The 26,769-nt window shown below is 34.4% G+C and overlaps 3 protein-coding genes across 3 annotated transcripts; all 3 read right to left on the bottom strand.

Moving 5' to 3' along the window:
- Positions 1 to 1,063: 1,063 nt before the first annotated feature.
- Positions 1,064 to 9,141, bottom strand: LOC146930504 (uncharacterized). Its single transcript, XM_085707954.1, has 11 exons — positions 8,856 to 9,141; positions 8,576 to 8,770; positions 8,228 to 8,481; positions 8,041 to 8,123; positions 7,563 to 7,714; positions 6,976 to 7,112; positions 6,596 to 6,847; positions 2,671 to 6,494; positions 2,430 to 2,538; positions 2,113 to 2,193; positions 1,064 to 1,520 (listed from the first exon to the last, which is right to left on the bottom strand). Exons 1-11 carry the CDS (start codon positions 9,010 to 9,012, stop codon positions 1,440 to 1,442), a joined length of 5,325 nt encoding a protein of 1,774 aa, XP_085564080.1. The 5' UTR covers positions 9,013 to 9,141; the 3' UTR covers positions 1,064 to 1,439.
- Positions 9,142 to 13,340: 4,199 nt separating this feature from the next.
- Positions 13,341 to 25,204, bottom strand: LOC146930503 (V-type proton ATPase subunit a1-like). Its single transcript, XM_085707951.1, has 18 exons — positions 24,919 to 25,204; positions 23,148 to 23,192; positions 21,579 to 21,698; positions 21,340 to 21,447; positions 20,893 to 21,006; positions 20,591 to 20,770; positions 20,332 to 20,469; positions 19,485 to 19,592; positions 19,245 to 19,352; positions 18,967 to 19,115; positions 18,670 to 18,823; positions 18,100 to 18,260; positions 16,716 to 16,922; positions 16,446 to 16,629; positions 16,275 to 16,358; positions 15,702 to 15,895; positions 15,557 to 15,616; positions 13,341 to 14,004 (listed from the first exon to the last, which is right to left on the bottom strand). The coding sequence occupies exons 1-18, from the start codon at positions 25,060 to 25,062 to the stop codon at positions 13,800 to 13,802; spliced, it is 2,463 nt and encodes an 820-aa protein (XP_085564077.1). The 5' UTR covers positions 25,063 to 25,204; the 3' UTR covers positions 13,341 to 13,799.
- Positions 25,205 to 25,833: 629 nt separating this feature from the next.
- Positions 25,834 to 26,322, bottom strand: LOC146930502 (uncharacterized; the record flags this gene model as incomplete). Its single annotated transcript, XM_085707563.1, has 1 exon — positions 25,834 to 26,322. A coding segment is annotated over one exon (489 nt), but the record flags the coding sequence as incomplete, so codon positions are not given.
- Positions 26,323 to 26,769: the final 447 nt, after the last annotated feature.

Here is a 26,769-nt window from a genome sequence, read left to right as displayed (position 1 = left end):
CACTTTTGGTGAAAACACGTGAGAATCCAATGTGTGAAATAGTTTCCAAGTCTTGAAAGCAACATGCACACACACTAAATTATGGTTTCCATGTAATATACCTCTTTTGCCGAGTTCATCATGAGTGGGCAAACATCCATGCAAAAGTCTCCATCCAAAGACTTGGATTTACTGCATATTTGCACTCCATAAATCAACAATCGCTTTGTTCAAGTTTCCCCTCAAATCACTTTGATTTGCTGATGAGTTGAGCTCTTTATAACCATGATTTAACAGTGAAATCATTTGCTCGATGTGTATCCAAATATATTCATCTATGCCTGACCTGTACAGTTTAATACCTTGAAGCAACACCTGCAGTTTTGATAAAATTGGAATACAGAATGCTAAATTTCCAATTCCAACAACTATTTGTCTAGAGTACCGCTCACACATTGGAAAATCTCTATTTAAAATCTTCAGATTTAGAGATCTATACATGTGTAACAGTAGTTCTGTCCAGTTGGCACTATGTTCATTAAGTATGTGCCATTTCCATTTATTCAACGGTGCTAGAGATTTGACTAAATTCTGTAATTTGCTTAAATTATTCGCATTGTTATAGCTCATTGCTAATTTGCTACCATGATTTTTAGCTTTTTCTGCTATATTATTCGTAGAGTGCATATGAATTCAGTGGGCAAAACTTTTAGTTAAGCGCTTCCTGCATATGGTTCAGAAAATTTGATGCTTTCCTTTGATTCGTTGCTTTTCATGTTTGATTCCGGACTTTAGTTCACTATACTACGGAAGATTTTTGAAAAGGAAAAAAATTACATACTACTTTTTCAAATGTCAAAATTTTCACAATATATTAAATTAAATTCTACGATAAAATGTGACGACTACGAAATGCTTGCTATTGGAAATCTATAGAAATGTTATCTTCAGTGTCTAAATTAGTTTGATTGCATATACATTTAATAAAATAATTATCCAAGAACTTGAGATACAACACGCAACTAGTAAATATCTATGATCTATCTTATGCCATGACATGGATCTTATATAAAATGGCAGAACATATTGAAAGTAAATTGCATTCAATTTTATCTCTTTTACACTGTGATGAAAGAGCTGCATTGAGCTAAACAGGACACCATGTAGATTAGTCTCAGCATCTTATACCTCGTGGAGAACTTGGAAAAAAGTTCATATTGAAGAGGGAAAAAACTAGGACACCAATATCATTTACAGTTTGAGAACAATAAGTTTAATACTTATTTATACACATCTCCAAAAAAAGAGTAAGGCGTAATTGTGGCAACTGGTTAAATCTATCCACGTAGCACTTTGCGCCTCAGAACTTGTTATAACCTCTAAAGCTGTCGAAGAATTAATTCACGCAAAAAAAAATGTTAGTGATTAACGAGGTTGTATCTAATCAAATCCAAGACTTGTCATGATGGATCAGAATTCTGGATGTTATGCTTGGTTACTTTGGTACAATCAAATGGTCCAATCGCTTGATTTTTCTTCACCTGCAAATCAAAATGAAACAAAGAAATAAGCTATACTCACAATAATACATTATCAAAATGAATAACATAAATGATATGCAACTTTCATAATGTGAAACTCCACAAATTTTCCAGTCATCCTAATTCTAATGGGTTATCTAATTCTAATCACAAAATACGACTATCAAATGCTTAGCTCTAGACTCTAGTGTTACATGTTTTTAAGTCAAGGATTAAATTCAGAGAAATTACACATAAATAAATGAGATTGCAAAATTTCCCATTTTAATAGAGCAGTTTCTGTTCCCTGCCCTATCCATTCCAGTTCAGGAAACATCAGCAAGAAACCAAGTTTGTCCCATTTCCTTTCAAGATATCCAAAACCACAAAGATACTTAAAGTAAGATGTATGTTCGTTTTCTATTTCTTGGTCAAGTTCCTTTTTTGTGTGCGTTGTTTGTTGCAGTATACACTGGTATGGGACTATGCGGTAGGTAATCTTAAATTGCTGCATCCTATTTTGAAAGGGAAAAGAAAAACCAGTTGTTCCCGCAACAACCTTACGCTTCGCTTCAAATATGAATAAAATCTAGATACTGAAGAATGGACCTACCGGTGACCAAGGACTCGGTTCATGCTGCGCCTTCTCAGGGGGGGAATTTTGTACAGCGCCGCCTTTCATCGTTAAAATCTCCTGAGATGCAAAGAATAAGATGAATTAAACATGGTAAAAATCACCGCATTGCAAAGAACTAATAATGGTCTATGTAGAGTTAACAATCAACGTGAACATACATAAACATAAATATTAAGAAAGGATTGATGTTAAATCCCACAAACTTGGCAATGCAAGACTTCAAAATAGAAAACAAGAAAATAGGCATGAAATACTATGTCATGCAAAGAAACTTGGTAAGAAATCTGAGTCACCTCTCCTGCGGCTTCTATTGCAGCTAACCATTCCTCAGTAAATGGAGCAACATTTGGTGGAGGCTTCACGATAGGAACTTCCAGCTTGCTTTTAGTTACAACCTTCTCACTGCCACTCACAAAATTAACATTAATAAATAATAACTCAATTTGTGAAGCTTCAAAACAGTCTTAGATTTAAAATGGAAAGATTGCCAAAGCGTACATGAACAAAAATTATATGGCAAAATAAGATACTCACAGATGAATCATTTTGCTGTTGTCTTCTGGAAAGTTGATGTTACATTTTGTCCGACACAGCATGTCAGTTTTAGGAAACTTATCATTCCCACAGATATTAGTTTCACCTACATCTGATAAACTTTCACTGTTTACTGAACTAACATCGCTGCCTTGTGGGATTGTTGCATCGAAGGTTGGATTCTCTGTAGCTAGTAACTTTGATTCTTCACTTAAAAGGCATTGCTCCTCCGATTTCAAAGCAAATGAACTGGTAAAGGGATCTTCACTAACTTCAATAGAAAAATCAAATTCAGCAGAAACAACATCCTCATTGAGTTTCAATGAGCTAACTTCGCTGTCCTGTGGGATTGTTTCATTGAAGGTTGGATTATCTGAAGCTAGTAACTTTGATTCTTCACTTAAAAGACATTGCTCCTCAGATTTCAAAGCAACTACACTTGTAAAGGGATCTTCACTCATTTGAGTAGAAGAATCAAACTCGGTAGAAATAATCTCATTGAGTTTCACCGGATTTACTTTGCTGCCTTCTGCGATTGTTGCATTGAAAGTTGGATTATCTGAAGCTAGTAACTTCGAATTTTCACTTAAAAAACATTGCTCCTCAGACTTCCAAGCAGCTACACTTGCAAAGGGACCTTCACTCACTTCAGTAGAAGAAGAATCAAGATCAGCAGAAATATCAGTCTCATTGAGTTGAACTTCAACTACCGACGATATGTCCGAAGAACCTTCTTCTGCACCATCGATTTGCAAAAGCTCCACCCTTTCATCCACATCAGGATTTCCATCTTTGTTTTCAGGCATATCCTGAATATGATGATTGGAAGTACAGTGCTCGTTACCAAGGAACCCATATCCTTCAAAGGGATCTTCACTCACTTCAGTAGTAGAAGAATCAAATTCAGCAGAAATAACAGTTTCATTGAGTTGAATTTCAACTACTGACGATATGTCTGAAGAACCTTCTTTTGCACCATCGATTTGCAAAAGCTCCACCTTTTCATCCACATCATGATTTCCATCTTTGTTTTCAGGCATATCCTGAATATGATGATTGGAAGTATAGTGCTCGTTACTATGGAACCCACATCCTTCAAAGGGATCTTCACTCACTTCAGTAGTAGAAGAACCAAATTCAGAAGAAGTAACAGTCTCATTGAGTTGAATTTCAACTACGGGAAATATGTCTGAAGAACCTTCTGCATCATCAATTTGCAAAAGCTCCACCCTTTCATCCACATCATGATTTCCATCTTTGTTTTCAGGCATATCCTGAATATGATGATTGGAAGTACCATGCTCCTTACTATGGAACCTACATCCTTCAAAGGGATTTTCACTCACTTCAGTAACAGAAGAATCAAATTCAACGGATATAACATTCTCATTGAGTTGAATTTCAACTTCAGGCGATATGCCTGAAGAACGTTCTTCTGCACCATCGATTTGCAAAAGCTCCACCCTTTCATCCCCATCATGATTTGCGTCTTTGTTTTCAGGCATATCTTGAATATGATGATTGGAAGGATCGTGCTCAATACTTTGGAGCCTGCACCCTTCAAATGCACCCTCAACTAAATTTTGTTCATTGATTTCTGCAGATGAAGCAATATTTGTTGGTACACACTCAATATCCAAGTGCAATATGTTATTAACACGCTGGGAATCAAGAGCAACAACATCGCTAGGTTTTTGCAACCGAGGAAGATGACAATCTTCATTTCTATTATTATCATCTGCCAATGAGAACTGATCATTAATAAGCGCAGGACAGTGTTTGCTGCTGCAGTCATATGCCACAGGAATTTCATCAAAGGATCGCGCTTGTGCCTCTTCCATGTGTAATTCCTCAATTTCTGTGTAAGTGTGATGATTAGAAACACCACACTCATTTGTATCGAACCTGCATCCTTCAAATGCACCGTCAACTAAATTTTGTTCCTTGATTTCTGCAGATGAAACAATAATTGTTGGCAGAAAGTCACTATCCAAGTGCAGTCTGTTGTTAACAACCTGGGTATCTACAGTAGCTACAGCACTAGGCTTTTGAAACTCAGGAAGATGAGAACCTGCATTTATATTATTATCTTCCAATGAAAGCTGAGTATGCTGTAAAAGGCCAGAGGAGTTTTCAGCTCCAGTGCCAATAGGATCCTCGATGTTTGAAATTACATCTGGAGAAACTTCAGAAAGCTCACTCTGATGAAACAAGTGCCCATGATTTGGCACTAGACTCTCATCTTTACAAGATATTTCATTAATTTCAGGATATGTAAACATACTACTAGCTTGCTGCTCAATGTTTCCAGGGACATCACACTGAACCTCACAGTTTATTGATGTATCTGTAAAAAAATTGCCATCTTTAATCTGCAATTCAGAAATGCTGCTGCTGTTGGTAATTGGCATATTATTTCCCCCGGAATCAGAACCAGATTTTACCGTTGGACATAGTTGAGGTGTTAAGCGGAGGTTTATTACATTATTCTCAGGAGAAGGTCTTCGCTCCGGAGAAACATTAGTTACAATAGTGCAGCAAGCAGTTGCTGAATCAGTCATACAACCTTCACTCAACTTATCCAATTCAAACTCCTGAGTTCTGTCATGAATTGCTTTCGAGTCAATAACCTGGTCGTATTGCCCATCCATTGGGCTTCTTGGGGAGAAACTTGATTGACCATCTACTGGAAGCTGACAGTCTTTGATTTCAGCTATTTTTGATTCACTCTTAGAAGCACCATTGATTTCTAGTATAGACTTCACAGGAGAACCTTTAGAAAATAAGGTTGTCACCTGAGCTGGCTGAGAACTATTCATATCAGATATATTTTCTTTTTCTGATCCAATTTCTCCTACACTACTAGGAATTGGAGTCTTGAGTTGTTCCCCCAGTAACTGCTGACTAACTGCCTCTAAATTACTTTGGGTGGTCTCATTGCAATTGATTGAGAGATTCTCATTCAATAAATGCAATTGTACATCTCCATATCTACCAAATTCACCAGCACCACAATTTACCTCTTCAGTATTCTTACACGGGGTTCCTTGTTCAGATCCTTCGGGAACAGTTTTCCAAAAATCATCAAGGCTGCTATTTAAAAGGGCAGTCTTGACACTATTGCATTCCTTAAACTCCCCAGAATGTTTTCCATCCATAATAGAAGTTTCATGATCTGCCTGTAGTACCAAAATTTCCTTGAAAGCCGGAATGTCACAGGCGGGCCCTTTGATTTGGTAATCTTCATCTTGTCCTATAGCATTATGCACGGTATTTGAAACATCATTTGAAGTTTCTTGCATGATAGGACAGTTTGTAGACTGTGGTTCCACATATAAAGACTGATCCCCATTTGATGAAACATCATATAACTTGTCATCCATAGCATGGTCAGTCTCTTTCTCTAACTGTTCATGTGTGTGACTCTTTGTAAGAAGTTCCTTTTCATGTGTGGGGAATAATACCATGTTCTCAATGCCAGAATCGTGCTCATTTTCATGTAGTTCTCCTTGCTCCTGAGATTTTAACATGACATCCTCAAGAATATTTTTAACCTCTGGTTGCTTACTTATTTTTTCAAAACTCGAAGAGTCACATTCCACTTCAGCCATCTGCTTATTGTCTATTTGCACGACTGGTTCTGACTTGACATCTGAAAGGCTTAATTCCTTAGTACGAATCTTGGTTGCCCCTTGGACAATTTTTGACCTTGCATCATTAACAGAACTTGTTCCCAACTTCCTTAGTTTAGGAATGTTACTCTCAGAAAGTTTGCAAGGTAAATAACTTTTCTGCAATTGGCTGTTTGAACTGGATGCTTTTGCCTGCAAAGCAGTAATCAGGGACACAAGATCAATATGTGAGTGTTATTTTATAGATGCTTTCTCCTAAATATGAAATACCGAACCAAACAGAGTAACCATACCTGAGAAAAGAATCCAATTGAGGGAGATGGCATCCTTAGGCCTGACGACTTTGATGTTTGAAAAAGAGTCTGTTGCTTTTTCTTATCAGTGTCAGAAATTCCTTGTGGGAGACAAGCTTCAGATGCTTTATTTGCTCCACTTCCTGTTTGATGCATTCTGGATGGTGGAAAACCAGCTTCAGACACCTTATTTGCTCCACTTCCTGTTTGATTCATTCTGGATGGTGGACGTATTGCAGAAACCGAGTTATCCTGTGCAGGTTAAAAACATGTCAAGAGAATAATCAAATACTTAGTAGTTAAATAACAGGAATTACAAATTGATGGACTAAATGATGAATATTTAAAAACTAAAGCCTCTAATTGGATAAAGTACCCACCAAATGTTTTCCAGCCGGCTTGGTAAGAGTTCTACTAACAGATGATTTATCAGCCAGATCAACTTTTGGGATGCTTGCCACAGTTCTAGGATTTTTTGACAGGCCCTTTACTCCAGCATACTTCGGAACATTAGTGACTGTAGATGAGAAACAAAGTGAGCAGAACAAGATCAATGTATTTTGATGATTGGTAATTCAAGAAAAACCAGTATCCGTGAAATTCATAGAGATTACAGACCTCGAATACAATAAAACTAAAATTGTTAACTGATCCAGCTTCAAATTGTATAATAAAAATAATAGTACTTGAAAATGGTTGCAAAATTTCAGGGATAGAAAAAAGAAGGATTTCACCCTTCTAAAGTTCAGAAGCCTGAAGTGAGAGATTCGTTTTAAACGGAAAAGTGAAAAATTAGCGATTGGTTAAAAAAGCCAATAGTTGAAATTATGATCATGTGCATGTGTTTTGTCTAACAAACTATAAAGTTGACGACTATAATTACTCACGTTTTCCTTCTAAAGTGTATTCCTTGTTTTGCAGGAGTTAAATCGAGAAAAAAGGATTAAATACAAACTGCGGAACTTACCAGGATTTGCAATTTGATTTCTCTCTGTGGAACCTGAGCTCATCATTCCACTCCTAGTGGTTGTTGCAGTTGCACTGGATTTTGGTACTGGTATCCTAGTGATTTTTAACTCTTTACTCGGAGTTTTCACAGTGTCAGTTCTTTTCAGTTTTCAAAGGAGTTAAGGTAAGCACTTGCATTATTCAACAGAAATACAGACACAACTCAACTCCAGCACACACACTATAAGAGACTCCACTCCGGCACAGTTTGAATCAACTTCAAATTTATAAAATCACTTCAATTAAAATAAGTTTACAGTTTTTCACTCATGAAAATGTCCTTATAAGTTACTTTCAACTTATTCAATATAACCTTTTTTTTAAGCAAAAAAACTCATATTTACAGTAAGATTCTTTCAACATTATTTTTCATAAGATTCTTCCATACTAAACTGACTATTAATAATATGTATCTAAACAAGCAATAGCAAGGATATGATGAAGTTATGACCGGCCTTGGACAAGCACTGCGCTTATACTTATTTCCAACATCGTTAACTGCAAGAATCTTCCGCTTTGCCTAACAAGCATATGTACAGAATAACACATAGTAAAAATTATGAAGAATTTAACAATTATACACAGTTACATATACCGATAGTGTAAAGAGTATAATAGACTAACCAAGGAAGCAACTGGTGTTTTTTTTTTGATCGATGAACCCGGCTTTGGAGATAAAGCCGAAACAGCACCAATCTTTCTATTCCTAATTGAAACACCTCCAGATGAATGCTTAAACAGATTTTCTTCAATTTCCTGCAATGCTAACGAAGTTGTAGCTGGTTCTTCTTCCTCAATAGCTTCCAAATTCAAATTCGACTTTGAATTAGGAGTGATGGTGCCACTAATCATAGAAAGCTCCAATGGATTCAAAACACCTGAACATTAACATTAATCAACAATTAGCATTCATAACAATAACATCAATTGTTAATTTCATTTTCACAATTTACCGATGAATTAAATTAATACCTTGTTCAGTGAAGAAAGCTCGATCCCACGCCAAGCTTTTACGCAAATTAAAACCACCTAATTTCTTCTTCCTTTTCTTCTTCTGAGAAGAATCCACTCCTTCAGGTTTACTCCATTTCGTGTTCTCTTTATTAGCACTGTCATTCCTCGACGAATCCAAATCTTCAGAATCAACATTATCAATTTGACTTCCCTCTGCAAATCACATTTATCAACCAAATCGATAAATCGTCGAGGATCTAGAAAATTGAAGAAATTATGAAAATGTTAAAACCCTAACTGATTTGACGAGGACGAGATCTGGCGGAAACGAGAGGAGAGCAAGAGAAGACATTGGCGGCGGTGGCAGTGGGAGTGTTGCCGGAGAGAAGAGAATCGTCTTCGCCGGAGATTTCTAAGAGAGAGAGATCGGAGATTGAAGCGACGATGGATTTCATTGTAGTTTTCTTCTTCGATTCGAAGTTGATGCTGAGAGTGTGAAGTGGATTTGAATTTGCATCGATTGTTTTTGTTCTGTGAACGCTTCGTAATTTCAAAGTGATGGTAAGCGGGAATCGTTATGTAACGGATTTACAAAGAATCGTCTAACGGTAGGGAAAGGATAGAAATGTAATTGGACAGTGTTGACCAAGTTTGATTGATTACATGTCTTAAGCGTATTTTTTTTTTTTTTTGTATAGTACCCAAATTTAGAAAATATTTTTTAAAAAAGTCAAATGTTATAAATTACAATGCATTGATTACACAGATTTTTATAAAAATTTACTATTAAAGGTGTTTAAAGAGTGCACCGGGAGCACTCGTTAACATTTTCCTTATTTTTTTAAGGTGAGTCAATTTTTTTTTCTTTTTTGAAAGTTTGATATGGAATGTATGCAAATGCACATTTCATCTTAAATTTTTTTAAATAAGTATTCTTACACATATTTAAATATATTAACGACTAATAAATTAATAAGATTAAGTTCTATTTTAATATAATATGATATTTAAAGCGTGTGATTTTAATTTTTATATAGAGTATGATTTTAATTTAATATTTTTATTTCGCTTACTATCATATCTATAAATCTCATTATAGTTACATCAAATATTTACTAGAAATATATAAAATAAATACTTTTTAACTATTGACAAACATTTAATATTACTTATCCAACGAACCCTGGCAAAAGGCACGGCGAAGCCGCGCCGTCTAGCTCGGCGCAACCGTGCTATCTCGGCTAGTTAAATACAAAGTAGTTTCTGAATGTGCACTTCCGTTATCAATTTAGTCTATGACATTAAAAACTTTTGTTAACTGCTGAGTGGACAAATATTTTTAGGGATGCACTTTAATTAATAATACTGCAAGTGAATTATTTGATGTATTCATTTGCTTTCCGTTCCTTGTGTGTTTTATTTTTAAACAATCTGCCATATTAAATTTAGCTCACATTTTGGTTTTTTGTTTCTCCAAAATAAAACATAGAAGCTGCTATGAAGCTAAAAGTTGAGTGCATAGCTGAAGACCCTTCTACAAGCAAGCCAAATGATTATGCTAATATTTTGAGGTTTATTGGATCAGTAATATTGCACACTCTCTTGGATATTGGGTTGTCATCAAAAAAAAATATTTCTAGTCTTAAAAAAGAGTAATATTTTGTAACATAATTTTAAGTAATGAATAATGGAGTATGTCAAGTCAAGTTTTTTTTTTTTTTTTTTGGTGTTAAAAGTATTGGTTTTGTAAGATGTGGTGGTTTGGCCAAATGGAAATCAATGGTTTTAAGGGTCGTTTGTAAATGGTCTTGGGGAGTTTTTCCTACTAGTGTTATCATTAGTTGAAAGTGGTCTTGGGGATGGATTTTTCGGTCTAGTCTGCATAATTATGCAGGGTGGGTGTGGCTTATTGGGAGTCCTATCTTCATCAGTAATCATCACGAAGCATGTTGGTGGGAGGTTACAAGAGTTTTCGTATCAATTAGTCTTTGGATGTGTTGGTGTTTGGTATTTTTGTGTTCTATTGTTTTTACTGCTTTGGCAATGTAATATCTCTATCTTGATCTATTCTGCACGCATTGTCTAGATTTTGAGATCAAATGCTAAAGTAACAACGATACAACCAAAAGGATCATGCGTTGAGACATTCTTCATCCATATTTTGAAATCAGTACTAATGATAAAGATAGTTAAATACTTGTTAAAAATACAAATAGAACTTTCAAAGGACACTAAAGCATTAACAAACCAATAGCTAAATCGTAACAATTACACTAAAATCTTCCACATATGGCCAAAGGTCATTAATAATTCGAGATCCAGTGTCTTTAATTTCATCCATCTTCGGAAACATATATTTGCAGGTGTTCACTCAAATCTAATATAGGCGGTCTCTAAGATGATCAATTTTGCCACATATTGACAAGACGTTTGCGAGGTTGATATGATACTGAATTTAGTGATAGCCGCCATAAGCCCCTTACTCGAAATATTTCTTTTTTGGGAAAAGAAGCTAACAAAAAGAAAAGAATAAAAAAAACAACTAAAAACTAGTCTTTGTGATACATCTCTCGCCGAGTATCAGCCTGTAGCAGCGGAAGCAAACCCTCTGTTGGCTCCAAAAGCTCGCGCCAACTCTCAGAACTTGCAGCTAGTTTAGCCATGAAAGTTTCATAGTCAGGGTTGCAAATGTATGTGGATAAAAAAAAAGAAGGAATTTCACCCTTCTCTAAAAATGAGAAGTTACTATGTTAGAGATTGATTTTCTTATTTTTATTTTAGCAAAGTTAGAGATCGATTAAAAAGCTAATGGTTGAGATTATTGATCATAAGCAAGTATTTCTGCAACAAACTATAAATTTATTTAAATCTCATGCATTGAATTTTGAGTTGACTATTATAACTATTTACATTTTCCTTCTAAAGCGTATTCCTTGCTATAAAGAATTTAAATCCATAAAAAAGGATCAAATACAATTACAAACTGCAGAACATACCAGAATGTGCATTCTGATTTTTCTGAGGAGGAACCTGCAGTCAACATTCCACTCCTAGTGGTTGTTGCATTTGCAGAAACATTGGATTTTGGTACTGGTATCTTGGTGATTTTCGACTATTTACTCAGTACTTCAATGGTGTATGTTCTTTTTAGTTTTCAAAGGGGTTAAGGACAACTCAATTCCATCACGAACACAATATGAGAGACTCCACTCAGGCACAGTTTGAATCAACCTCTAACTTATAAAAGCTCTTCAGTTTAAAATAAGCTTACAGTACTTATTTTTGTAGTGTAACACCTAATTAGCTTACACTTTGTACTTCCATTTTGTACTTCGTGCAAATCTTCTTTTTTGATAAAGCTAAAATTCAATATAAAATCAGGAGAGGCCTGAACCCATTACAGAAGATAAGAGTAGCAAAACAAAAGAAACAAAACTCTATCAGATCATATCCAATCCAGAAAAAGGCAGTCCTAAACTATCTTTATCAAGAAGGTGTTGAATGAAGGGGGGTGGGGCAGGCCACCATTGGGAAGAAAACAAAGAGAGCCCTTGTCCATTTTTAGCCAATGCATCTGCCACTGTGTTACCTTCCCTAAGAGTATGCACACAAGAGCAGGTAATACTTTTACAAAATTTGATACAATTGTTCCATCTGGTTTTCATTTTCCAAGGGACCCCAACATCCTTATTAAAAGCATTAACCACTATGATTGAGTCAGTTTCCAAGCAGATGTTACTCAAACTCATTTCCATTGCTTTATCAATGGCCATCATAAAAGCACAAAATTCAGCTTCAATAGGAGAGGCATATCCAATGTTGCTGGAGATAGCTCCTAAGAAGACTGAGTTGGAGTCTCTGATCACAATACCAATGGCCTCACAAGGGTGAGCCCCTATAGAAGATCCATCACTATTGAACTTAATAGTTCCACCACTAGGAGGTTTCCAAGCAATTTCAAGCAATGGACTGGCCCTTTTAGTTTTGAGAGGGATGTGAAACAGTTGAGAGATTTTGTAGTCCTGCATAGCTGAAGCACCATTGACCAAAATTAAGCTATAACTGAGCTTGACCTCAGCAATCATAGTGTTGAATAAGGTGGTCAAGGCTTGATGTTTGCTTTGGAAATATCTCTGGTTCCTTTCAATCCAAATAACTCAGATTAGGTGTATTATGGCAGAGTTCATAACCTGCTGCACCAGTTTGCTGCCCACTCCAACTCTTCCCATAATAAGAGTGAGACAAGTAGTAGTATCCAGTTGCTGATCAGAGCCTATGCTTAACCAATCCCAGAGCTGATGTATAACAAGACAGTCAAAAAAGATGTGATTCAGAACATTTCATGCAGAAACAGCATATAGAAACTATGTAACAACCTCTTTTCCTGAGGTTTTCATCAGTTGGGAGCTTATTGTAGTGCAAATCTTCGGGTTTATGCAAATCTTTATTATTGTTAATTGTAGTGCAAATAGCTACATTGTAGTGTAACACCTAATTCCCCTGTTTTTTGTAGTGGAGCACCTCCTACCGGGCTTTGAATGACGAACATACTGGAAAGCTAATGTTCAGGGATAAGTATTTATTTAGGTAATTTGCATGTCTTATTTTGGTTCATCTTTTTACGAAAAGAACTGAAAGATAATTACGGTAGATTGATTGTAATTGTTTTAGCACTTGTACAAATAATATCAATAATTAGATTAATAAAGTTCAATTTACTTGAAAAATGACTAAATAGCTAAATATGATTAGACCTTAGGAGAGAAACGAACAAGCTTCCGTATTTCAAAATTAAACCTTACAAGGATATAAATGAATGGGATTATAACTTGTGAAAAAACATTACAAGAAAATTTCAGAGTGAATGCCTACCTTCTCAAAAGTCCAAGCTACATTGTTTGTGCCAAATAGCTACACTATGATGGATTTCTCTTTACAAAATTTAGATCTAACTATTATCTTCTCTAACTTTCCTACTCTAAGTGATAAAATGAAAAATAAGAAAGTGAAAATTCTATTACAGATGACATCCACGACAGTTGGTCGAAATGTCACACCAGCATAGCCATGGGAAAATGAGCCAGAATTTTGTTGCTCAGTCAAATATCAAGCCGCACAATATCAGGCAAACAGACGTCCATAGCCACCAAATTGGTTCCCACAAATTATCGTTTTCTGTTTGATCTATCTATGTATATATCCTTTGCATATATTTGTCCATAAACCAAGGGAGACAAATTTATCAATTTTCATCCTCGGTTAAGGTGGCAAAGGAAAAAGGTCTGAACTTGTATCCATCACCGTGGTAGAATTTATTTTGAAATTCAACCCAGTGAAGACGCAGGGCATGAAGAAAAGCGCTCAGAGTCTCCATCATAAGTAGTATAAAAGCAGTTGCAAATGCAAAAACAACTAGCCCCACTAACCGAATGATAAGATTGTCATACCTATTAAAATTGCAATCAGCAATGACATCAATGATTAAAGATGAAAAAATGGTATTGAAAAAACATAGATAAGGTAAAGGAATGCAAACATAGATGGGTAATTCTTGAGCATAAGACACCTCAATAAAAGAGTGGATACATGATAACAGGTTTTTTCATGCAGCTATCAATGAAATTTTAGCTAATATTTCTGCAATTTAACCCCATAGACAAACGAAATGCTTATATTCATAAAGTGGGGAAATTGAAATTGGTTGCATAGTTATATCTTGACAAGGTAAAATTCCTGGGACCCATCAGAAGCTACACTAATCTACCCGAATTGATTAAAATAATTGTCAGCCAGAAATCTATTGACAATAGTGCCACAAACACAAACCATAAATACAATGTCTGTTCAACAAGTACTCTACATCATAAAAGTATCTTACCGACTAATCCCTATATAAAGAAACAGTTTCTTACTATCATCAACAATGAACCAATGATACCCATTTCGTACTTCAATCTCAACAATCCTAATCTATAAAGCTTATTTTCACTGCTACAAGAAAATACATTAACATTGAGGTATGCTAGCTATTTCCCTACAAAACCAACCATAAGAGCATCTTCAAATAACAAGTTAAGCGATTTGATGATCAAATTCATATTTTGATAGTATCTAATGCCATTACACTTCCTCTTAAGGTCACATGATAAAAAACAGCATTCCTCTCAGCTAAAAGACCAAATGTATTCGGTGGAAGGGTGTGTTTGGTTCTCGAGAAATTGTGAAGAGAGAAACAGGTTGGAGAGTGTGTGAGAAAAGAGAAATATGATAGATTTGAGGTATTGTATGGTATAAAAGAAAAGAAAAGAAAAATAAAGAGCGAAGAATCTAGTTTTATGAATTGACAAATTAACCCCTATCTAAAAAAGGATTTAATTTATATGCATGTCAGTGTAAAGGTTTTTTACACTGTCGGCAATCATAATCATCAGATCATTGAAATCATTTGACTTTGACTATAACTATTTTGAAAGTCAAACATATGAGTGGTTGTGATTTTTCGACAATGTAGAACTTTTTACACTGACAAAGTATGCAAATTAATCTCGTAAAAAATATCTGGTAAAAGTTATACTTCAACTAAAAATATAATTTACTTCGTCAAAAATTAATTTATTTTAAGTTTATTTAAACAACTGAATTAAATAATTAAATTTTAAATTTTATTAATTAGTTAAAAGTTATTGAGCAAGTGAAGTAACGCTGACCCACATGAAATGTTTTGTTACATCACTCGTAGATATGATTTATTCTGTCTTTTTATGCTATTTCTCTCGTAAATACTTCTCTCTTCTCTAAATCTATCGTTCCAAACACAGTGTAAAAGTCATCCTTTATCTAGCATTGCATGATAAACGTTCAACCCAACTACAGCTATAAATTATATTTTGTATACTATGGGATACACATTGAAGGGGGAAATTACACAGAAGATAGTGTAAACAGGAATGACTCCATAGAGTTTGAAAAACACCATATCAAAGGTTATAGGCCACTTACCCCCAAGCTAGTAGCAGGACTTTCTCATAAAAAACAGTTGAAAGTTCTGAATGAGCCAAGCTGCAAAGTGGTCACAGATCAACCAAATCAAGAATTTATAAAATAGGAAACTGAGGCAAGTAGGGAAAATCACGGCTGGTCAAACCTTAATGCCCAAAGTCGAAGATATGATGCTGTATTTGAAACAGAACCAAGAACAAACTCAATGGAGTGAATCATTTGGTGAACAAAGACCTCACTGAAATTAAATTCCTCATGATGTTGCCTGGCAGAATCCGGTTCAACCTCAAGATCCGCTTCAGAGGTATTAAGCACACCATAATTGCGTCCTTGAAATCTCTATAATATCATCAGGTTAGATAAATAATAATCCTCATAAAATCTGTGGCATTGCTTTGTTAATAACTGGCAGTCAACAAAAGCACAGAACAAAGGCAAACTGTTGCTAGAAACAAAAATAATTAGCTTGGCCAATTGAAGTTGTATTTAATTTAAAAATTGTTTATTTTAGTCCAAAGAAAACTGATCTTAAAATGGATATTAGGGAGATTTTTTGTTCGACAACCATAAGCAGAAACACAGTCGTAAAGGGGAAACTCAAACCGATAAGCATGTTTACATAATGTAGACATATTTACATGTAATTAAAAAGTTTCGGAAACAAAGTTATTAACTTTCAAACGATAAAATGAAAACACAAGGGAGACAAAGGAGGCACCTCATTATGAAGTTTCTTTAATATAAAAGGCTTTGGAAAGAGCATCCATGGAACTGCAATTAGAGCCAGAAGCAATAACAAAACCTGCATATCATGAGCAGTAATTTAAAAAGATGAAAAACACTAAATCAATCAACAATTATCAACTACCAATGAAGAAAAAAACCATACTTGGAGTGGCCTTTGGCCCCAGAACAACTCATTCTCACCAAGATTGTCAAAGGGGCTTAAAAACATGTAAATCATTATATGATAAAGGTCTGCCTGAGAGCCAGTACACCACTTGACAACAATGAGAAGGGAAAGATACCCAAATAGACTGTTAAGGAAAATCATCTGCGGCACAAACTGATACCTAAAGCAACATGAAGAGCAAGTTAAACATTTTACTTATAGCTAGCAAAATTACAGCTACAGGGGGAAGTGAGAAGAGTAAGACACCTTATATCCAGTGAGCTGCCAAAGAAACGAGCATTGAAATAACTTAATAAAATTCCCAAGTTCATATGTACCACACCAAATAGAATGGACATCTTCATCTTGAGAGAGTTTAGAAAGGGCAATTCTGAACGACTTCCACGCCAGCTGGGATCCACACCAAATGGGTATGGTTCTCTGTATTTTACTAAGCCAGTAGTATGTGCATCCCTAATAAGAGGAGGAGAACAACGAAAAATCAAACAGCGCAAGTTAAAGCCTGGCTACAAAAAACATTTAATTGTACACATGATCTGACAATATAAATACTCAAATTAGCACTATTTTGAAGTACAAAAGGAACATAAAAAAGAGACAACCAGAAGAGTGCAACTATGCCAGAGAAGCCATTCAAACGAGTCCTATTTACATTGATTTGAAGGTAATAATTTTAAAGAAATGTGAACCAATCCTAAATAAACAGCGCTTCATTTTTAAATATAACAGTCATAACATACAGGTGTTTCTGTCAGAACTTTAACCAAATACATCTGATATTGTCGAATCAAAAAGTTCTTCTCATTATGGTCGACAAGTTAAGAGTGGAACTGGAAAATGATTTGAATTAGCATTCATATTTCAGTAAAAAGTTCTTCTCATTATGGTCGACAAGTTAAGAGTGGAACTGGAAAATGATTTGAATTAGCATTCATATTTCAGTAAATTTTAAGTCTGGTAATCAAGTAGTCATCAACATGACATGAATGGAAGAATTAGTTTTTGGATAGGCAAATGTTAGTGAATTAGTTGTTATGTTAATTTCCAAGGTTTGAACCCTGAACCTCGTTCTTAAAACTATTTTGGTGTCCCTTAGCTCACCAACCGAGCTACCTACGTGGGACAAAATGGTTGAATCTTTGACCTTGCCCAAAACCTACCCATCCCAACCACCCGAGTTAACTGCCCGTATGGCATATTACAGTAAATAATTTGAATCGTTAACTCATTGGTGCTCAAAATGCAAAATGCACACACTCAACTCATAAGTCAGAAGGTAAAGAAGTCCCAAAGTTAGAAGAGTTCTCAACAATAGTAAGAAACAATGAATGTATATGTCAACTATATATATAAAAGGCAATATTTAACACCAATAATTTAGGAGATGGAATAAAAAAAAATCAACTGGCACCAAAATTATAGACTGTAAAGAACCAAATAGAAGACAGCTGCATGAACTATCTCGGAATATGTAAGCATACGCACTAAATATGTGAAACGAAATAGAGAAAAACTCTTCGTAGATTAACTCAAAATAAATTGAAAGTAATAACATGAAAACATCAACAAGTAATGGAAAAAAAAAAGACTGACATAAATTATAAGCTGTAAAGAGACAAATAGAAGACACCTGCATGAACTATCTCGGCATTTGTAAGCAGACGCACCAAATATGTGAAAAGGAACCGAGAAGAATTCATTGTAGATTAACCCACAATACATTGAAAATAGTGACATCAAAAGAAGCACATAGCGCCCACCAAATAACATCTCCATAAAGCTTCCTAGTCGCTGGCAGAAATCATATAGAATTTTTAGGGAATTTATTTGCCAAGAGCAGAACATAGGTAAATGATATTTTGTGTAAATATTTGCACTTTTATCCATAATATATTTCAATTTCAAGATATTAAAGGACAAAAACTTATTTTAAATGGCTAAAAAATTGCCACCAAATTATGTGTTTATCAGGTAAAATGTAGAAAAATGAAAAGCTGGATGCTCAAACTTTAACATCATTAGCATAGCCCTATTAAACACCAGATGGAAAAAGAAGCATGATCAAATTTGATATATCTCAATTAAGTGTTTTATGAAAGAAGATCAACCATAATAGATGTCACATGTGAGGCCCATTATGATATATTGGCAAAATCCTTCCATGCCTACTTTATTTGCGTCACACTTAGAATGACAATACCTGATTGCTGAGCTTCCTTTCATGTGCTATAAGAACCAATGCTCCAAGCAGCAGGCAAATTCCATGACCCCAGTCGCCAAACATCACCGCAAAAAGAAATGGGAATATAATAGTTGTGTAAACTGCTGGATTTGCTTCTTGATATCTTGCAACACTGCCAAATAAAATGGCTTGTTAGGAGTCTTTCAATTGTTAACAGCACATGGCCATATATTTCTAACTTTGTGAAAGGTAATTTATTTCAACACATTAACTTATTTGTATTACTGCTAATAAACAAAGTAAATATTTGCTCACCCGTATGCATCTACAATTTCTTGATATGGATTTGTGAAACTGTTGGTTCTAAAATATGTAGGTGGCGATTCCAGTGCATCCATTGAATGAAGGATTGCCCCCACTTGAGAATTGCTGTCAAAAGTTGCACGTTGCAGTGCATCCTGAATCTGGAAAATCAGAAGATACAAGCTTTTTATAGAAAATATAAAACAAAAAGACGAATGGTGTTTGCAACTCCTCAAAATTTAAAAGGAAGAAATAATTGCTGACGATCAAACAAATTTGACGGAAAAAACCTGTGCTTTTGCAAATATCGGACACCAGCCCTCTCCAACAAGACATTTTTTGGTGACATCAAAATTTAACATGTTCAGCGTGTCATACACAGCCTTCTCTCTTCTTACCTAGGACAAGATGACAAGGATGAGAGCTATTGGTTCATAAATCAAACAACGATAAAGTTTTAGAACTTTAAAGCTACAGCATAAAGAACGTAAAAACCTTGGACAAGAAGTCATTCAGAAGCTAGCTCTTACCATGTCCATCCATTTTGCTAAATGACCTCCTACAGAAGATAGAGCCTTATTCCGATGCCTAATCCCAGCATCCAAAGTTGCCTCTAAGTCAGCAAGGCGCGATGAAACCTGTAACCATAGACTATATTTTTCAATTATAAATCATAGTTTCTATTGGAATATTTTGAAAGCATCTCACAATACTACTATTGTATCTATGACTATTTTAGAGTACCATTGACAGTTCTTAATATTGGCTTTCATATTTCATCACATCTCATGATTTGTTTCATTTTTTATTTAGGATTGGTATTCATATAAATTGGGTAAAAATGTTTTGTCTTTTGTGTGATATCTAAACAATATCAATAACTATTTGTTCTATATTTTCTCTTTTCCAATTTCCTGACCAAAAACCTTATAAATCCTACGGTTTTCAACTTCCTGTTTTTATATTTACCAATGGTGACATGCAGTCATATAAAACAACATCAAGAACCTAAAGGTCCACTCAGTCTACTATTTTTCTCTCACATTTGAGTTTTAATTGCTGATACTGATATTGCTGGAAAATATCTCCCCAAAAAAATGATATTGCAAACTGAAATCTTAAAAAGCAAATAAAGAAGACTCTTGGATTTCAAGACAAGATCTCTGAATATTAATTTATGATAAAGGTTGAAGTTAAGAAGTTGAAGTCCCTGGCATGCAACTTAAAATAACAAACTGTATTAACTTTTCTAACTTAAACAATAGGCCTGAAAAGCCCTGTATTATATAGAGACTGGACCATACTTGGCCCTGGCCCGTGTTACAAAACAATTAAAGAGGAAAACAGATAAAATGTTTTTAAGCTAAGCATTTTTACCTCCCGGGTTATTTGCCTTTGTTTACTTATATCTTCAGGAACAGGGTAACAATTTGCACCAAAAGCTTCACAAATTTTCAGAATCTTCGTTCTTGCTTGCTCCCCAGAGAAAAACACAACAAACACAGTTTTCTCAACCTGAAAAAAAGTTCAAAACAATGCATAAATTGGTGGGACAATAAACCAAAACAAACTAAATACAGATAAAAAATAAAGCCAAATTATGCATTTTTTTAAATATAGAAAAAGAAAAAAAAACCATCTCAGTTGAAATAAGATCCATAATTTGCTCATCAGCCGGTGCCTGATTGAAAAGCATATTGCCTCTTGTGGCACGAAACAACATCCTTTCAAACCTGAGAACTTTGGATTTACAAATTATCCCGCTTATAAATCTTAAACCAGATTGGTTAGATTTTGATGGTCCAGGCATCGTTTCCTGTACAAAAAATTATTATAGTGAACTTAGAGGATAAAATAAAATCGAAAAACTAGGAATAGAATTTACACTTTTCACAGTAAAAAAATATCAAGGGAAAAAAGGGATATGCCTCAAGGAACCTGTTCAAACAAAAATGGCGTCTCAACGAAGTCTTCATTTGAGTAAACATTTTCCTCCAGTTCTCTCTCTTCTGAAATGGCATGTACGTGACTTGAAACAAGAAAATTACATGCCTGAAATATGCCCATACAACTATATTCTTATGTATATGAGAGAGAGTATATAGGAGGTATATTACATTAAAACAGTAGGATTGCATTAATTAATTATGAATATTGAATACAATATCAATTGATGGAGTAGATTAAAAACAGAACTATATTAGAGCAGCAATTGAACTGTAAAACTCCAATAACTAATGCTAAGTGATGATAAGAAACAACATGTTAACTATTTTCAAACAGGGAAAATCTTTTGTAACCTAAATAACAGAGAGCATATGGATAACTCTAGTACTTTGAAAGTAACAAGAGAATATGCTCAGCACAAATAGCCATGGAAAATACCTTTTGCAGAACAATTTTGAACTCAAGGAGTTCGTTATATGATTGCTGAAGTTTCTCACTGTTAGAGTTCATTTCAATTATCTCATGTTCATGCTCAGCAAGTTGTGTCTGGTTTAAGAGAAATCCACAAATTAAAAAATGTCAGATTCAAGACAACATTACAACATATTGAACGAAAGGCCCTAGGATAGGACAATGATCATATCAATTGAGAAAAGAGACGTAAAATAGAGAAGGACCTCTATATCCTCCAAGTATGTATCTGATTGCAAGACAGAATGGGATGACATTATCCCAGCTTTATTGACCTGATCCATTAGGAACCGTAGCTTTCTTGACATTTCTGCACATCGCTTTACCTGTCAAAAAAACAAAATGCAGTTGATATTGGTTAATATATCAATATAAATTTTTAAGATAGATATCAATATATCTAGTCCAAAAATACTGGTTATTATAGCTGATAGAATGCATGTAAAATATCTCATGAAATCGTTATTGTATCTTATAATATTTTTTAGAGTATTATGGGTGATCTTGGTTGCCAAACTTCATTATATTCCATGATTTGTTTTCTTAAATTATGGATTGAGTATGTCTAAAATAAGATACAGGTTTTATTTCAGTTTTAAAAATTTTCCTGCCCCTCAAGCATTCAATCGTTATTCATGATGAACATGGATGGGAAGGTTCAGTTTTTGGCTTCTTGATATTTATAATTGCTTGTCCAAAAAAATTCACTGAAGATCAGTTTCAACAAATCTCTTCTTCCTTGGTAATGCAACACTATCCAACTCTTCAGGCGAACAATCACTCGAGGCATCTTTTTAAGGTATCTTTCTAGCAAAATGAATTAGAAGTTTTAGTTATTGGTACTAATAATTGTTTGATAGGAAATTCTCTTTGATCATCGTTCCAAAGAAATCTCTTCTTCAATGGCAAGGCAAAATTCCAACCAACTCCTCTAAAAGGTGCTCATTTCAACCATCTTGCTACTATTTAGCCAATGTACTTGTGTAGTTGAATTCTCAGTTTTAAAGGGTTCATTCTTGAGGGGAATGTTAGAACTTAGAATATCTAGAAAGTATTTAAGTATATCATAATTGTATGAAAATATTTTTGGAATATCTTAAAAGATCTCTTGAGAATAGTACGCATTTAATTATATCTCATCATTTATTTAATAATCTCATCAGGAATATAAATATTAGTATGAATAAAGGTCAGTGCCATTTTATTGTCATATCAATATACATCAGAGAATTATTATTCAGTCTCTTTTATCTCTCTTTACCACATCTTCTATCTAATTTCTTTTTCTTTAATGACAAATGTTACTATAGTTAGTATTACATTGGTGGTACGATTAAGCCCTCTCCCTTTTTATCACTTCACTCCTTAGCTCTCCAACCCACCCCAACCACAAAGCCAACCATATACATCCCTCTTCTACCTAATTATTGTCAATGTCCATATCATATACACCAAATTCAGTTGGCATTAATTCTAGAAAGAGAGGAAAAACATCATCAAACAACCTATTTCCTAAAGTTTGAACCTATTTCTTCCATCTTTTGATATATAATATGGAGATTGGATAACTATAATCTGATTCACATGAAACAAACAGCTTTATACATTTTCATATTATTTTAACTAATAAATTGAGTAAGGTATTCAAGTCCTAACCACGAACAAAGTCTAAACATAAACATCATATTCATGTGTTACCATTCCAAAAAGTAAAGAAAGAAAGAGGGCATTGAAAAAGAAACAGGAATTCTGATAATTAATGCAGTGTTGATTACCTGGTTAACAAATGTTCTCTGGAAGGGGCTTTTTTCGGCATTTAACTACAAATGATAAAATACAGTCATAAAAAATTCAATGATTAAAGATCATAGAAGAATTTTACACCTCCAACATCTAAATTAGAGATTTTACAACAACAAAACCTTTTCTCGCTGGGTGGTAAACCAGAAATTTGGGATATTTATATTACTTTCTGAATCCCACATATGGCGGTAAAAGAGAAATATAAACAAGCTTTGAATATTTCCCAACTCGCATGGTAGCATATTGCCAGCCAGCATACTATTGTAATATGATACAGAACTGCATAAGAATATATGCTATTGCAAAAAAGAATATCATTGATAATCAAAATATCACCCCACTTTTAGCCTCTCTCCCAGTGAAATGTCTGAGAGAATAAAGCGAGATTAGAAAACATTGAAATCTTTGCATAGCTAGCACATCCTGAAATATTGAGATCCAGATCCAACCAAGACTCTAGGCTCAAACGAGCTACAAATCACAACCTGTACAGCACTTTAACTATACTCCTATGTTATGTAGATGGTTCTTTGCCAATTTTTACTTATGTGGTCACACAGAAGCTCTTAATTACCAATAGAATTTACCATTATCAGTAGCAGCAGTATACACATTGACACAGAATCAGAATCTAACCAGGAAACAAAATAATCATGTTTCCAAAATTATCCTATTGAACCTACACCAAAGTTATGCAACAGCGCCGTGGGAGGCAGTGAACAGAGAGGTTCAATGCCAGTTGGAAGTCAAAACCCAAACTGAAGCGAATGTATTTGTAAACCCATCTTCACCAAGAACTTGAAATCCCAGTGACATGAGAAAATAACCAAAAATAACTTAGTAGGGCCGGTTTGGTTTGAAAAAAAATTTAAAATTTTTATTTCGTATTTTCACTTTTTATTACAGAACTAGCAGTCTGTGTCCTATTTTCAAAAATTTGTATGTGAAATAGCTATGTAGTACTGATACCAGATTGAAGTTGTGTCCAACTTCCGACGTGTGTTGGAGTTTGACACTGATACGACATTGATGCATGTGATTGCATTCAATCATTTTCAACTTTTCAAATTATTATCACTGTCTACGTGTCAATATTCTGTCTAATGTCTATGCATGAGTCCATATTTCGTTTTTTTTTTTTTTTTTCAACGTGCATATTTGAAAACATAGGAAACAAATGTGTTATGCAATTAAAAACAAAACACGTAAAATCATTTTCTAAAGCCAAACATTTAGCATGCAACATAAAACTTAAACAACTCATTGCAACCAAATTATCAACTCATCAACCAACTCTCACACCATTATTGAGATTTATTTAGACTCGAATATCAAAAAAACAAATACAATTAAATGTTGGATAATACTTTGCATAAACATTCCAGTGAAGCACTTAGCATCTCTGTAGCACTAACACCTCTAATCAAACGACGCTGACACATATGATTATGTTCAAATAATTTATTTTCTAAAATTATCATCGGTGTCGACGTGTCAGTGTCTTCATAGCTTAGCATCCAAATCAACAAACACGACAAGCAATAGAACAACGTCTATATACAAATCGACGCACCCGCACGAAATTCCAAAATTCAACAATGCAGCATTTCAATCATTTCTCAACGAAAACACAAACACATTTCCCACACAATTCAAACAACACCACAAACACATTCAACGCATTCAAATCTACGAACAACAAACAAAAAAAGGCGCGAAAATCGATATGCGTAAGGATCTTACGTCGCGAAATTGAAGAAGACCGAGTTGGCCTAAATAGGTGATGATTCGGTGAGCGGACTCAGCGGGAATGATGAGTTGAACGAATGTCATCTTCTCGGAACGCATGAGATCCATTGAAGGTAGTTTTTCTGTGAAATGATCCATTGTTGAATTGAATTTCGTTATAGATCTGAAAAATGTGATTAATAAATAATTAATAACCGTTTGAAGGGTGGTTAGTTACGGAGGCTGAAAACTTGAGCACTCCGCTTCACTTTCTTCGTCGCAACTGTCATGTCATTGTAATGGAACTTCAATTGGAAAACTAACTTTAATTAATGTTTCTTAATAGTTAATTAAACTCATTTAAAGAATTTTTTTATTTTTATTTTGACTAGACTAGAAAGCAATACCTTATTTTTTTTTTGGTCAAGTAGCCTAGTGGCTAGATTCACACACATTATGTGTGGAGAAGTGAGGAATCCAGGATTCGAACTCCGGCCCCTGCACAAATTATCCCTGGTAGCTACCAACTGAGCTACACTTACGGGAAAAGTAATACCTTATATGTTTTAAAAATAATAGTATGATATGTTATTTTAATAAATTTATATTTTTTAACATGAAAATTAAAGTTTCTTTTTTTAAAAGTATAGTATTCTAACCATACGATAAGGATATGCGGATCTGTAAAAAAAATTAAATTTAGAATACCATTCAATTATGACATGTTAATAAAAACTAGACTTTGACCCGTGCTATCGCACTGGTCTGATATAGCATTGGTCATTTATATTAGTAGTTAATGCATCATGAAATAATATTATCGGTATTTTATAATATAGAGAAATTAAGGACATAAAATTCAATACAAAAGGAAATTGCAAAAAGAGGGTTCAATTGAGGATTTCCATAGTGTAGGTTCATACAAATTAACTAAAGCACATTTTGAAATATTTCCTTATATACCACATTTGATGTGACGTTTGTATCATTACCCTCGTCATCATGAATCAATATCTTCAACCCTTTCCTAGAAGTAACTCTAGACAGGGCAACATACAGCTGACCATGAGAGAAAACAGGTTGAGACAGGTAGACTCCAACATGATTAAGCGACTGCCCTTGACTTTTATTGATAGTCATAGCGAACGAAACAACCAGTGAAAATTGCCTTCGTTGAAACTTGAAGGGGATTCTCTTGTCAGATGGAGTCAGTGATAACCTTGGGATGTAAACCTTTTGACCAATATTGCTTCCTGTTATGACTTTCGCTTCAAGAACGTATTTCCCCATTCTTGTGATAACCAATCGTGTTCCATTGCACAATCCCAAATTCTGATCAATATTTCTTAACAGCATTACAGGAACTCCAACTTTCAATCTGATTTTATGATTAGGAATTCCAGAAGCAACAATAGTGTTTAAAACCACATGCAAAATATGACAAAGTCGTTCATGGTTTTTGGTTGAATGCAGAAGTTACTTAAGATAGTTGAGGAATGAAGGATAATGAAGATGGAAGCAAGGTTTATGAGGGTGTACATTTAAATTGATGCAGAACTTCCATCTCATTTAATGAAATAAAGATGCTGTACATTTACTATGCAAGTTTATGAGGTATAGCGTGCCATGTGTAACGCCCTCCTTTTTATTTAATTATTTTAATTAGTTTTAGAATATATTTATATGATGTATATGAGGGATATATGATTTGTTGAGATTAGATGTCTTTTTATAATTTAGTTAATATATTTTGTTGAGTGATATTTTGTTATGTTATATGTTGGTATTTACTAGCATAATATATTTGTTAATTGTTATAGATATATATTTGTTATTTGGTGTATTATTATATATTTAGTAGAGAAA

This window comes from Medicago sativa, chromosome 4 (genome assembly GCF_051527215.1).
Source record: "Medicago sativa cultivar Bolivia chromosome 4, Bolivia_mono, whole genome shotgun sequence".
NCBI lineage: Eukaryota > Viridiplantae > Streptophyta > Magnoliopsida > Fabales > Fabaceae > Medicago > Medicago sativa.
This window is presented reverse-complemented; position numbering and strand designations above follow the sequence as displayed.